Source organism: Rhopilema esculentum, chromosome 7 (genome assembly GCF_057945365.1).
Source record: "Rhopilema esculentum isolate cy_ngs chromosome 7, ASM5794536v1, whole genome shotgun sequence".
Classification (NCBI taxonomy): domain Eukaryota; kingdom Metazoa; phylum Cnidaria; class Scyphozoa; order Rhizostomeae; family Rhizostomatidae; genus Rhopilema; species Rhopilema esculentum.
Genome location: NC_142821.1, coordinates 11,191,219 through 11,206,872, shown reverse-complemented (window position 1 = coordinate 11,206,872; position 15,654 = coordinate 11,191,219). Strand labels below are relative to the sequence as shown.

At 37.1% G+C, this 15,654-nt stretch overlaps 1 protein-coding gene across 1 annotated transcript; it reads left to right on the top strand.

Annotated features, from left to right (window-relative positions):
* Window positions 1–153: 153 nt before the first annotated feature.
* LOC135683090 (mevalonate kinase) lies at window positions 154–15,654 on the top strand. The gene is made up of 10 exons (XM_065198246.2): window positions 154–550; window positions 2,862–3,006; window positions 3,834–3,996; window positions 4,759–5,006; window positions 6,093–6,138; window positions 9,181–9,271; window positions 10,380–10,464; window positions 11,855–11,910; window positions 12,413–12,566; window positions 15,325–15,654. Exons 1-10 carry the CDS (start codon window positions 374–376, stop codon window positions 15,459–15,461), a joined length of 1,302 nt encoding a protein of 433 aa, XP_065054318.2. The 5' UTR covers window positions 154–373; the 3' UTR covers window positions 15,462–15,654.

Genomic DNA, 15,654 nt, shown 5'->3' with positions numbered 1-15,654 from the left:
TCGCACAATTCTACACCAATGAATCAACAATATTTGGGAAAAACCCCTTAGCCCCCCCCAACGTGTAGCCTTCGCTACGCCAATGCCAATAATGGATCATGGAACTGGAATCTTCCTGTTGAAAATGGTTTGTGAATTACGTCGTGAAATCAAAATTATATTTTCCTGTATATTTCACTGTGGAATTCACTGCAGCAGCAAGTTGCGATCAAATCTTTAGAAATATCTGAATGTTCAAAACATAGTAAAACTACTCGAACCAAACAATGAAGTCTTTTTATTCAGCATGAGGATTTCAAATCTGAAGTCGATTTTTATAGTAATCTTTACTTTAGACAGAGAGAAACAAATTCGGTGACGTCAACTTGGAACCATGAAAATCAATCATAAATCGTGGTTCAATGGGAGGAGAGTGGGGAGTGACTACAGTGATCTGGCCTCGATTTCAGGCAGGGGCTGGTTGGCGCGGAAAGAAATGAGACGAAGAGTTGGAGTTAGTGCTCCAGGGAAAGTCATCCTTCACGGAGAACATGCAGTTGTTTATGGCAAGGTATTGATGTTAATGATGAGTTTTTTAAGCTGAGTAGCCATGCGATCATCAGTAACTTTTAGTTATATGGTTTGGTGAAAATTGCTCTTTTTAATCAGCATGCATTGCAAGCTAAGTTTTTGGCCTATTTCATTCCTTTTTTGCAAGAAAGGCAGAAACAAGCACATTTCAAAATATCCTCTAGTAGAATAAATATTGTGACATTAAAATTTTCTGTCTTTATTAAAGATAAACAGATGAACTGAAATAAAATATCCTTTCAAGTCGACTGAATCACTTTTTGTGTATGAGAAAACTTTAACGTCTTCCATGGATATGAGCAACTTAAAAAATTGTGATTAGCTTAGGTGTTAACCAATTGGTCTTTTTTCATGGATGTTTATTATGCAGGTAGGGTTTAATTGTATCATGTATATATTGAATTGTAATTGCAATAATTAATTTTTTGAACTTTAACAATTTCTGTGAGCTTTTTTAGTGGAGGGCCCCTGGAAAGTCAGCATTGCTTAAGGGTTACCCTCCTCAAATATATGAAATGAAATGAAGAAATTTTACTGCATTGTACACATCAAATGCAATTTTTCAATTACTCCTTCAACAACAAAGAATCTTTCATTAACTTCCTGACAGGCCTTGCCAATATACAGACGTTTTAACGTCTTCTGGGTTATTTTGCTGATCCTACAACTTGTGCGTTTTAAGGTTTTCCTAAATAGCAAAGTGCCAGGTTAAAAAACAAAAATATTATACACAAACGTCAAAATAACATAACATACATTAGCACACCTTATCAGCTCCGAGGAGTTTTTCTTTCTATCTATTGATATCAATTGAACAGGAAATAGGTGCCTTATCGTAGATAAAATCATGTCCATTTCATCTTGGATAGATTAACTTCCAATCATTTTCCAAGGTTGAGGATGACCTTGCTCAGTTTTTGTCATCTTACGGCTCGTTTTATTATAGACAATCTCTTATACAAACACTTGTATACATTCTTTATCTTATAAGAACCAGCTAATTTTTCCCCGAGGCTCGATCTTCTTATTCCTTGATTTATTTACTACCCGGGCTGGCACCATGATTGCCATAGAAGGGTCAAAAAATTTTCAAATATTAGTGATTCAGGTTCGCTGGAAAATGCACTCTTTGCAGCAATTTACCTTTGCATAGCCCCTTCTGCTTACTGCATAAAACCCTTTCTCATATAATATTAAGAAACTTGTGTAAGAGAAACAAAATATATAAACCTTCCAATGATTTTTAAGATAAGAGGCAAATTTCTCGGAATAGTAATCTAAAAGGCATCTGCCTTTTGGTCTCCAGAATTGGGCAGTTGCACAGAGATATAATTTTTGTTCTTTTGCTGGGAATACTTAAATGAGGGTGTGGTCATTCATTGCGAATGTTGAAAAAATGTGCATGTTACTTGTACTGAACTACATCAATTGAAAGACATCATCAATGCACTGGACTTGTGTTTTCAGCAAACTAAAACCAAATTTCACATAACTGTATGCACACTTAAGTGCAGACAAACATGCTACTTGCAAACTCAAAGTTTGGTTGCATTACTCCAGATCTCTTGAAAAAGGTAATGATCTGCAGACTGGATTTTAGATATTAAGCTCCTTCATATTTTCAAGGTATGTTTGCTGTGCAAGAGTTTTCAAAAATGGGCAGGACTAACTTTTTTCTACTGTGGTAACTTAAATCTCATGAACATTTTCTTCCATCTACCATACGAAGCTTTGATGTGAAGAACATGGCAGTTTAAATCTGTAAATTTTCCTAGAAACTTTAAAGCATTAGTGCCTTTTTCTATACAGCACCTACCACTCTGTCACAAACAGTTAAAAAAAGGAAGAGAGTGCACAGCAGAGAGTTAAAATGTGCATCCAGGTGGAGATGAAATGGTCTATGATTACATTGTTGTTGTTGTTGTTGTGTGTACCGCTGCTGTACCACTTATGGACTAACAAAAAGACTTATCACCTTTGAGTGTTGCATTGTGTTCAATAAATAACTATAAGAAAAAACCTTTTGTATACTTCTGTTTCGTGATTTTTAGGTGTTGTGAACTTTTTTGTTAGTATTGATTTTGCTTATTTTTTATGTTGGATGCTACTATCAAATTGTGTTCTCTAATATCAACTGTTTTACTGTTATCTTGACTTAAAGACAAAAAGATCACTGGACTATTTATAATCTTTCTCAAAGATACAACAGTTGTATACAGTTTACAACGTGTCTTTCAATTGTACATAGCTGAGATCTCTCAATTTTGTACATTATTATCTTCTTTTTGTAGGAAGCAATTGCATGCTCAATTGAAAAGCGAGTTACATGTTTGCTAGAAGTTTCGGATTCTTCAAATTTGATCACAATCAGAGCAACATCTGACAACAAAACAAATGAAAAGAGTTTTGAACTGTCCCTTTTCTCAAAATGGCAAGGTGACTATATATTTCAATTTCCATATATATAATAATTGCTATTGTAGTAACTGTTTCTCATTATCAATTACTATCTAATTTTTCTGACCACAGGGATGATTACACATTTTATTCTGGCCAGCCAGGATTATTATATAGTTCTGTACCTTATTAGGGATGGGTTAGTTTTAGGCTGCATAATAGTAGCCTTTGTTTTAGGCTTGTTAAGCAGTGTCTAAAGGTTTTAAAGATTCCTCAAACTGACTTGCAAAGTTTATAAGTAATTTATCATGTCTTTATCGCTTAGGCTATTAAAATTGGATTTTAATTGTTGACCCATTTTTGATGAAATTGCAATCTGTAACATTATTTTGTATAGGTTTTGTCTAAGACATGACTGTTTGGCTGCAACCAAACTTTTACAGCTGACAATAAGTGCTTGTTTTATTTGAAAATCTAGTTACAGTTTTTGGCAGTACAGTTTTTGGCAGAAAGAAAATGGCTTTGAAAAAGCAAGCGTTTTATAACGTATTGGCTAAAAGCTTTTTTGTCTGGCACTCTTCAGAGCATAAAAGGTCAGAATAAGGGTCCAAAAGAATACAATATAAAATATATACGTTGTGGCCAATCAGAAAAACACAAAGACAAGACCGGTATAGTTGTCCAATTAGTGCTATGTGCCTTATTCTGACGTTTTATGTTCTGAGGAGTGTCAGACAAAAAAGCTTTTAGCCAATATGTTATAAAATGTTTGCTTTTTTCAAAGCCATTATCAAAATCTAGTTACATGTCCTGAGGTAGAAATAATCTTGAAAGGGTGTGAAACCTTCATGACATTCTTGTTGCAGCTTTTGTAGATGATGTATCTAAACCAAGATCTTTTGATGAAGAGCAGTTAAAGAATCTCCAGATGTTGATTGGAGCAGAAGATGATGCAAGTGTGGAGGCAAAGTTGTATCTTGTGTGCATGTTTTATTATCTTGCCATTTGCTCAAAGTTCCTGAAAGGCAGGTACTTTTTTAATTTTTGCCTTTTTTATTCAATGTGAAGAATTTTGGCTATGCTTTAAGCCCCAAAAAAGTTGGCAAATTGGCAAAATTGTTACAGTGATTGACTTTTGTTCTAAAGGCTGCAGGCTCCAGCCCTTGTGCAAGCAATTATTTGGACTTTGGTGAATTTCCACCTAGCAATAACTGATACCTAATTATGGCAATTAGGAAGGTAAAAGCGGGAAGAAAAACTGATGTCATTTTGCACTGCTTGCTCTGTTTAATACGTTTTTCTTCTTTATTATCGACCAATGTTTTATATTCACATATAACTATTTGACTCAAAGAGCTTTATTTGCTTTAGATGACCTATTGACAGTATGATATTAACAGTTTTGTGGTATATTTATGTCTCATATCTTTTTGTTGCTTGGTAACCAGGCCTGGTCATTTGGGGGGAGATATAGCTCTTGTTCCCCTCTATGTTGGAGATGAGCAAAAAATTCTTCCCTAAGCCTAATTTAAAATGCTTAAAATTGCTCTTAAAAGCAAATTGATCTCCTCGAAAACAGTTTTATCAATTCATTTCGATCGATCTAAGATCTATTTTATCTAAGATGTATTTAAGACTTGAGATATCTAGATTAAGATATATTCGTATTTACCTACAAAGAGCTGACCAGAAAATTACTAGGAGGGCTGTTTGCTGCTCCTCTGCTAAAGTCTTATGACCAGGCCTGAATGAGAACCTCCGATTATTATATGATTACAAATGAATTTTTAGTGGAAATGGTTTGGTGATCGATATAAGCTCAGAACTACCCCTTGGTGCAGGATTGGGCTCTTCTGCCAGTGTCTGTGTTTCACTCTCATGTGCATTCTTGGCTCTTTGCTGCGTCATATCCACAGACAGTCATCAACAAAAGGACATCTCTCAAAGTGATTTGCAACTGGTTAATTCATGGGCATTTGAGGGTGAAAAGATCCTGCATGGCACCCCATCTGGAATTGATAATTCTGTTGTTACATTTGGTAAGTTGGTTAAAACCATGAATTTGTATTGCTTATGTATGTTTTAAAATGTATGCAAGTCATTTTTGGCAATTTACTGAACTTGTTGTATTGAATTTCTTGTGTAATTTGGTCTGTTTAAATTTCATCAAGAATTCCTTTTTCCTTGTTTTTACAGGGCTGGTGAAACGTATTTGAAAGTGGAGGGGCCAAAATAGTCTTTAAAGGGCTTAGGAAAGGCCGCCATCACGGTTGGCAGCAAGAAAATTTTCAGAATTATTGTATCTTAGAGATGGTCAGAAACTGTATCCAAAATGGATTTTGACTTAAGGAAAATCCGAGGCAATATATTTAAGCTTTGTTTAATCAATATGTCCCATAGTATGGTCTATTGGAATGTTGATTTGAAATAGGAAAGGTCTCGCAAAGTTTTAGAATAATTATATTTCATAATATAGCTTGCAATGAAACTTTTTTTTAGATTTAAAAGTACCCAAAATAACATGGAGGAGAAAATTGAATGAAACACGGTTTAATAAAAAACATAAACAATAAAATATCAACAAAACTTTCAACTGAAAATTAAAGATTAAGTATTTTTGTACATTTGGGATGTTATTTGATAACATCTGATCGTAACTTCTTCGGAAGTAAGGTTTTATGTATGTTTCTGAGAAATCTTTCGTTAACAAATAGATCTTGTGAGCCAGGGTTAGGCCATAGAAATAACGAAACTCCGCCATATTATTCTTGATCGGGTTTCTCGATATATATCCTAAGCCAAGCTGTTACTCGTTTAGAACTTGGACGATGACTGATTTCTTCAATCTAATTCCCATATTCAATTTTATATATGTCTTCTATGGTAAAGACAAAGAAACCAAGCTTAAACTAAGAGCATATTTAAGGGAGAACTAGGCACTTACATAATGATACACTACAGTTCTTTCCACTTTTGCCTAAAAAAAATCTTTTTTGCTCTGCAGATGCCATGGCCCCTCGGTTTTGCTGGCCCTGTTTTAATATGAAATTACTGATTGGATTTGTGCCAATAGCGACGATGGTAATAACCAACATATTGACAATAAACCCATTCCTTTCTTGCAGGAGGCTTAGTTTCCTTTAAGAAAGGCGTGATAACGAATCTGCCATGGTATGTATGACTTGATATTAATTCTTCTTTAAAAATGATCATCACCTCATAACTTGATCATTTCATGATGTATCAAAGTTTGAAATGAATGAACCTAGATAGGAACAGCGAAGATTATCACTGGTTGGGGGGGGGGGGGTTATAATATGTATTGATGGGACAAGATGACCAATTCTATTGGTTGAGGTATATTTTAAGAATTATTAAGAATTTTTAAGAATTATTTGCCTATGCCCTCCCCACACTCCCGGATTTCCTTGGATCTTCATAATGTTGCAAGGAAGGTTCTTATTGTAATCTATAATTAATTGCCTTTTACATTGACAAATTAAAGAAGCCATTTTGCTACCACGGAACATAAACACTGAATCCGCTTACAAACAAAACGTGATTCTAAACATCGAGTCTTAGTTCACGTAATTATGCTACGGCTGTAACTTTAGACGCTTAAAAAGCATGGAAATTATTTCAACCCTTTAGAATGTTTTCATCGTAGTATAGTTATCTATGGAAATTTGCGAATTTTTGATGGGGTGCAACCCCTAGCCCAATCTCCTGTTACTGGAATATCTTATGTCTTTCTATTGCATCGAAAGAAATGTTGATTTTCACCTTTTTTGATATTTTTTTCATGCGCATATCGTCTAATGTCTTGTCTGAATGCCTGCCTGAAAAGCACCCCTAGAAAACCACCTTCTTCTATTACTTTTGAAAAGACTCATATACTTTTGAGCCATTTACTCGTTTTCGTTGTTGATATCACATTTGATTGCCGTTTTTATCAAACACTTACTGTTTATAGTTGCTTAGTTTTGCATTTACCCTAACAAGTTAGTCATTTCCTATTCCAAGTACCTAGATTTGGTAGGCTTTGCTTTTATGGGATACAGAAAATTAAAGATACGTCTAGCAGTTAATGAGGGGGGCTTCTTCTGCTCTTCGATAAGCAGTCTGCTGCAGACAGAGCAAATGTAATTTTGACATAACGAACTAAGAACGTTAGGCCATATTAGATTGCATTTTCCGAGAAAGCAACCCCATATGGCCAAGCGTTCATAGATCATCCTGCAGACACTTCTACTTGCGGCTGCCGCAGGCAGTTATTTTCAAAGTATCACGAAGGCAAGGTTAATGAAAGATTAACAAAAGATCTATTAGGCCTGGTATACATATAGCCGTAACTGCCTGCGGCTGCTGCCGGGATGGCTACCTCAGGATTCCTCAGACTAGAGTGTTTACATGTAGCCGTAACTGCCTGCAGCTGCTGCCGGGATGGCTACCTCAGGCTTCCTCAGACTAGAGTGTTCACATATAGCCGTTACTGCCTGCGACTGCTGCTAGGATGGCTACCTCAGGCTTCCTCAGACTAGAGTGTTCACATATAGCCGTTACTGCCTGCGACTGCTGCTAGGATGGCTACCTCAGGCTTCCTCAGACTAGAGTGTTCACAAATAGCCGTTACTGCCTGCGACTGCTGCTAGGATGGCTACCTCAGGCTTCCTCAGACTAGAGTGTTCACATATAGCCGTTACTGCCTGCGACTGCTGCTAGGATGGCTACCTCAGGCTTCCTCAGACTAGAGTGTTCACATATAGCCGTTACTGCCTGCGACTGCTGCTAGGATGGCTAACTCAGGCTTCCTCAGACTAAAGTGTTCACATATAGCCGTTACTGCCTGCGGCTGCTGCCGGGATGGCTAACTCAGGCTTCCTCAGACTAAAGTGTTTACATATAGCCGTAACTGCCTGCAGCTGCTGCCGGGATGGCTACCTCAGGCTTCCTCAGACTGAAGTGTTTACATATAGCCGTAACTGCCTGCGGCTGCTGCCAGGATGGCTACCTCAGGCTTCCTCAGACTAGAGTGTTCACATATAGCCGTAACTGCCTGCGGCTACTGCCGGGATGGCTACCTCAGGATTCCTCAGACTAAAGTGTTCACATATAGCCGTAACTGCCTGCGGCTGCTGCCGGGATGGCTACCTCAGGCTTCTTCAGACTAGAGTGTTCACATATAGCCGTAACTGCCTGCGGCTACTGCCGGGATGGCTACCTCAGGATTCCTCAGACTAAAGTGTTCACATATAGCCGTAACTGCCTGCGGCTGCTGCCGGGATGGCTACCTCAGGCTTCTTCAGACTAAAGTGTTCACATATAGCCGTAACTGCCTGCGGCTGCTGCCAGGATGGCTACCTCAGGCTTCCTCAGACTAGAGTGTTCACATATAGCCGTAACTGCCTGCGGCTGCTGCCGGGATGGCTACCTCAGGCTTCCTCAGACTAGAGTGTTCACATATAGCCGTAACTGCCTGCGGCTACTGGCGGGATGGCTACCTCAGGCTTCTTCAGACTAAAGCGTTCACATATAGCCGTAACAGCGTGTGTTACCCGCCGCTAACCACGTCATGAGCGTTCATTACTTTTACTGGCAGCCACGCCCGGTGAAAAAATACGCACAATCCATCTCTCTGTCTTTTTGCCAAACGAAATGTTTACCAAAGCTTCACCCTCTTCCTCTTGGAACATTGCTGAATAGCAAAAGTTTCGGAGGTTAAACTTCATTCAATGTTGTTTATCGAACGGTTTAAGTTATAAACTTTTTAGCCATAAAGCAAGCCGGAAACCGTTAATTTTCAGACACATACATCGATTCGAGAGTGTTCCAAGTTTCAGGCACGAATTTGGGATTCAAATCTATTTCGATCTTATAATTTTCTATAGCTAGCAGCTGTAACCTTAAGCTCGTTCGTGGATTTTATTGATTTCGTTGCTCACTTTTCTTCAATGAACCATCAAGAATAAAGGACAATAGTTAAATTGAGACCATATAAAGGCATTCATAACTGTCTTTGTTCTGTGAATTTTGTAACTGATGCAATTACATGAAGTTTTCAGCCAGTTTTTGCACATGCAAGATCTTTTCGAGTTAGCTTTGCAATCGTAATTTATTTAACGTCATGCTTGATAAACAGTCTTTGCCTCTTGTTGGTTATTTATCGCTACTGTATAATATTTTGCGATTTCTTTGACATTTTTGTTTTTGTAGGTCACCGCATTTGGAGATTCTGTTAGTCTACTCTAAGGTGCCAAGGAGTACGAAGGATTTGGTGAAGGGTGTCAGAGATCGTCGTGAAAAGGTATGGTATTAACCAAAAGTATGATTCTCCTCCAACAGTATGACTTTCAGTGTCCATTTTGCATCTTGGACATTCCATCTATGCAGGGAATATTATTTTAAGTGGGCGAAATTCTAGAATTTTTATTCCTATTTAGATCTATTGTAATTCAACAGAAACTGTATGACCGGAGTAAATATCGAATAAAATTTCTAATGTTCTTTTTTGATATTCAAGGAAATCTTCCTGTAATGTTACACTTCAGTGTCAGAACTTCTCAAACTGTGTAGGAGTTGAAAAATGTTTCTAAGGAAACTGGTTTTAACTAGAAGTGAAAAGAAGAATAAAAAAATACTGCATTTTGGTCTTAACGTTTGTGTATTTATTTATAAGGAAGGAGAAAAAGTTTGAAAGCGTATCTTAACTGAAGTGGTAAAACTAAAAACCAATTTTTTGTTTTATTAATTAATGTTCTCTACGCGGCCTATTAGGAGATTGTTTTGTTATGTAAAAGATCCATTGTAATAATAAGACAAATATAATGTAAATAGAAGTATGATAAGGAGCGGTGAAAAATAACAAAGAACAATCAAATACCACGATAAATGATCTAAAATATGAACAAGATGAGGTCTTTGAACGAAATTTCAATGATGACCCCTGGGATTACTCGACAAGTCCTTTGGAAACTGAAGTTTTAGATGACACTGGTTTGAACTGGGGATTTTCGATAGAAATCTTATAAGATTATCTCAGCTGATGTCGGAAACAAGAAAGGTCTTCCGATATAATTTATTTCTTGAGAAGTATAGAATAATATACTAATCAGGATGATATACCATTACTTGGCAAATTAAATATTGATGTAATATTTATATTGTTGCATATAAATCTATGTAAAGGTCTATCGGAAAATCCAAGTCGATTTTAACAATTTGGGGGGGGGGGATTCCTTCAGTTGTCCATAGCAGGAGTTCTATGCTCGCCTTTTTTTACACTTTTTGTAAAATGTAATATCTGACATTGTATACAGCTGTGATGCATCTTCAGAGAAAGGAATTCGTCATGATGTTGCTGTTGTTGATCGGTTGCTTGGTAGTATTTTAAAGTTTATTTTTCTGCCAAACAGATGCCTCGAGTATACGATGCCTTGTTTGATGCCATCGAATGCTTGGTTCAAGAATCAAAGTTTAATTTGTTGGCGCTTGAGGATGGTAAGTGAGGCAAATCAGTATATCTGTTGCTTAAAGAAAGAGTTAAAAGATGTTGAGCCAAAATCATAGGTAGTTACGAAGGTGCTTGGAGGCTCAAGGGGGTTTTTTAAAAGGGACTTAGTTAGCTCCTGGCAATTTTATGATAAGCAAAAGCAATATATTAACCAAATTCAAATAGTGGAATATCAAAGAATGGGCGAATAGGAGAGTCCCAAAAGGATTTTTCTGGTCGTTAATTGTTGTAGTAAAGGTGCATTACGATATCCTTTCGTTTCTTGATGACATAAAGCTCAGCATCTAAGCGTTGAGCTTAAAGCAAGTTTCACAGGGAATTTTAATAATACTCTTTCCGATAGAAATCTGATGTTAGCCACTGTTTCTCGAACGAGACAATTGATTACTGTCTTGAAATGGAGGCTAATAAACTTTTTCGTCAAGAAAGAAGCCAGTGACTGTTAAACTGAGATTTTACAGAAAATCAAAATGGATGTCGACTCGAGTGCTAAAATCAGATGATGAACTATTTTGATAGCAATTCTCTAAGTATGAACAGTCACATTTATTGTGTCATATTGTGTCTCTATTTTTAAAAACAAGAGACTGAAAGTAACAGCCAATTAGTTTGAAGTTCAAGACAATTAAGTCCTTGAAAACGTAGGTTCTTTCTTGCAATGATTCAAAATATTTCTTACAAGTGATTCACTGAATGCATTTTGCATGTTTCTCGCCTCATAAAACTATTGCCTACCTACATATAATTGCATAAAACAAATTGCTGAAAAACGATGAACTATAAGAAGAGATGCAAGAATATCGTAGGAGGGGGAGGGAGGTCGACCCCCTTCCCCAAAATTCATCCCGTCGGAAATTTGGGGTTTTGTCGGATAAACCGTCAATTTCTTCCATTCTAATTTTCAAAATTCTCTCATCTACAAAAGGTCAGAGAAGAAAATTTATCTCAGTTTTTCAGTCAAATATGATCTTGTTATAAACATTTTAACGATTAAAGCTTGCCTTTTGCGCCCTCAATAGCACAATTTCTACGCCCTTTAGTCAGCAATGTAGCTAGGTATGCCCCCCCCCCCCACTAAACAGAAAGCAACGACGTTTCTTTTGCATATGGCTATACTTACGAATTAAGGATAGAAGTCTGAAATTGGAAACTCTAAACCGAAAGACTGAGCAATCAGATGACTTCGCTGTACATATCCATTTTGAATATCCGACACGGTATCTTTTCACAATGCTTTAAGCAACACTAAATCTACAAAATCAACCATTTTCTGAACTCATTTTTCCTTCATCCTAACAAAATGCTGATCGTAACAATGTTTACGTTTGTTAATCCTAACAATGTTTACATTGGTTAATTTTCGTCTTTCCCTTCTAGCAATGCAATCCGAAAAGAACTACGAGAAATGCATTCAAATAATGGATCGAATTTCGGTATTTTCAAATTATTATTAGCGGTTTTTAAATGAAGCTTTTTTCATTTCATCAAAGCTTATTCCTGATGTCCTGGGTTTTTCAGAGATAGCAGTTTCAATAATGCGGGATATATGCGGTTGTGCCTGCGGTGTGAGTGCGGTCCTGCTGCAGCCATCCTCATATTTTCATCTGTTTATCATGAAAAAAACGAGGACAAGGTCCTCCGTAAATCTTGGGTTTGATAGCACATTTACAAAATACAATGAATCATTTGTTTTCTAATTATGTTTATACTTCGTATTGATGATACCGCCTTCTTTAAGTAATTCTTTGAAACGTAAGTTGTTACCGTGGTCTGAGTACCAGGCCAAGTACCATTCACAAGCCCCGAACCCCCTTTCCCACCCCTCTAAAACTTTTCTGTAATCTTTGCAGCGGAAAATGAAAAGGTTTCTTAATTATTGTTATCAGATTGTTATGACTCAAAAGTTTCGTTATTTAATTTTCTGCTTTCTTTCAGGACATGGTCGACATAAACCAAAACATTCTTCGTTCTATCGGCGTTAGCCATGATTCGATTGACTCAATTCTAATGATTTTGCGCCGTTTCGGCCTAAAGGGAAAACTAACTGGAGCAGGTGGAGGAGGGTGTGTTTTCGCACTGGTCAAACCAGGTTAGCAAATTAAAATCTTGAAGAAGTTAAAATCACCGGTGGACACTTCACTGTTTTTTCTGGCAAAATAGCACGATAGAATTTTTTTTTCATGACTGTGTCTTCTGAATACTGCGAACACAAACATAACGCCAATTTTTAGATACTTTAAGAATTAATTTTATTTATACGATTTACACGTCTTTTCTAACATCTTTTCGTCAAAAACTGTAATTTCAAAGGCCGTTAAAAGGAATTCTCCATGCTATTCGCAATTTTTTACTTGCTTCGTGTATCGTAACGGCTTCTCGTCATGTCAAGGTTTTGCTGCTATATATGCAGAGGCGCGATTTTATGGATTCAAATTAGGGGGTGTCTCAAACTTTTGTACCAAAGTTCGGCACCAGTGGATTCTCGACCATGGTTTCCAAGCTTTAGTGATCGATTAGATGTATATATAGATTTTTCTGACAATTTTTGTTCATCCTGGATGGGAAAAGTGGACGTTTCTGAGACTAACTGCTGAATAATGGTGTAAACATGGCTGCAATATTGGAGAGGCAAAATTATGGGAGACAAAGAGTCAGGGGACTTCCAATCTCCTTTTTTGGAACAATTGAAATTAAGTACACCTCCCCAAGCATTAAACCGATTGCAATATTAGAAACTCAGCTATTCAAGCCCTAAAGTTGTGAGCTTACCAGGAAGCTAATATTTATTCTTAATAATTAAATGTGCTCGCTATTTCTGGTGTAGAAAAATCCTATTCTGGAAAATTCTGGCACGTGGAAAATTTGTAACAACAACATAGACTAAATATTACGTTGCTGTTAAAGAAAGCAGAGATGACTAGAGCCTTGCAATGTCGAAAAACCAATTTTATTAAAACTGGCAATGCGAGCAATAAGCAATTATCAAATGATGTTTGCTAACGAGGATTCTACCTTAATCAAACTATGTCCCCCCTTGCGGTTATTACGCTCAATAGACCACTTAACTTCGTGAGAATTTGTCACTTGAACTTCAGCAACAATTGGCAGAACCATTAAGGTGCTTTTTATATGGAGCTGAGTCACAGGATATTGCAAAATATACGGAGTAACTCGCTTGTCTGGGAGGTTTTGAAAACTCTCACATGAAGTACTTCCAACTTGATTAGGCGGTATTTGAAGGCGAGAGAAAATGGTTTCTGGAAAGATTTAGAGACAATTCACTCTTATAAACAGCATACAAGATGTCAACTAGAACAAAAAGATATTCAGATAAAGTAAAACTATTGTGTCATCCTTCTCCAACAAGCTTCTGCAAAATTACTTTTTGGATCAAGAATTTAATCCATAAAACTTATTCTATGGACCACGTTTCTTCAGCCAACCCAATTTAGTAAAGATTGGGGGTTGCTACATGGCCTCGTCCAATATTTGTGCCCTTCTAAGGGCCTCCACGATGCACCAGTCAGTTGTTAGCTGTTTCTGTTCTGTTGCTATAGCCTAGTGGATGCGTCTATTTAACATCCTAGCTTCGTCCATCATTACCGAGTTTTCCAAAAAGAACAAACCGTGAGTTTAACCGTATTTTGCACCAAGCAAAAATCATTTTCTTCAATCGAAATGATTGTGGAGTCAAAAGATGCAACAAATATGAATTTTTCTTATCGAAAAAGTTCGATTGTCTCCACAAAGTAATCCTGTGCCATTTTGAGATCTAGCACTTGTCAAAACAATGAGAAGTAAGCGAGAAAAGACATGGTAAAGATTTTGTTCTCGTTTGATAACGGTCATATCTTATGACAGGTTTATTTAACAACATAGGTTTCTTCTGATTTTTTGTTCATCTTTGAATGTTCTTTTGAACGATACCATTGGTTCTAAGATTATATGAAAAACAATTTTCGATGACCGGGAACAATGAAATGTTTGATCACGTGACCACCGGCCCCCTAATTTCATGGCCTCTGACGGATTTTGAGTCAAAGATCCACCAGAATTTTCTGTCAAAAGGGAAAATCTTGGTTACCTTGTTTGCTAGATTGCTTACAAAATTTCCCTGCCCTGGGCAAATGATCCAACATTTCACCCACCATTTTTTGCGCGGATCGTAGGAATGATTGGGTAGAAGTCGCGCTGAAAGCTGCACTAAAAGATTCGCGACATTTTGTTTCAGAAAAACGAATGCAATCAGCGCTTTTTCTATATATTTTCTCATCAAGGAATGCGATGGCAGATATTTGCACTGTCATCACGGTTTTTCAGGATGAGAGTCGCATCCCCCATCGAAGCCGTGCCTAATTTCGCTCTTCATTGGTGTGAGGACTCTAGGTACCCCCTGGTTTATCCCCGGTAAAGACAGGACAATAAAGGGGCTAGACCCAGAAATATGCAAGAGGGAGAAGAGTGAATTATTGTAAAAAGGAGTGGGGAGAAAACAAGAGATAAGTTAAGGTTTTCTTAGTCAGATAAGAAACATTTTTATTTCTTTGTTACCGAATTAGCGATATAGTTGTGAAGCCGAGATCAAACCGGCCTTGTTTTTCGTGGCTTTATCCTAAAGGACTTCAAACATTGCTGCGTGTATGTCATATTGACGCTATATATTTCGTTCATAATTAAAGTATAATTGATTGTAAACAAACGCGAATATTGAAACGAACGAAACCAATCCGAGAAATTAACCACGATGCCTATTTTTTAGCAAATTGCATTGCAATGTAGTATTTTGTAAGCTTGAGATTGTTTAAATCAACTTCATTTACAAGTGAAATCTCAAAATCCTTTTGTAGGTCAGCCTGAGATGGAAAATGAAGCCACGAAAGAACTTTCAAAATCCGGCTATAGTTGTTGGAGGGTACGAATTGGCGGGAGTGGTGTAAAATTTATCGAAACTTCAAACATTTGCGCGAACAAGCCCACTGAATAAGAAGTCAGCTCTTTATTTCTGTGAAGTTAAAATGCGAGTGAGCGAATCTGTAGTTCGCTTGTATCTTCTTCCAAATCAGCGTTTTGGGAATGAGATGGCTCTCAGATACGTCCTTTTGAAGCTTATATTATGACATGCAGCGAAATAAGGCGTTGTAAATATTCGTAAAAATCTGACGTTAACATCAAGTAAA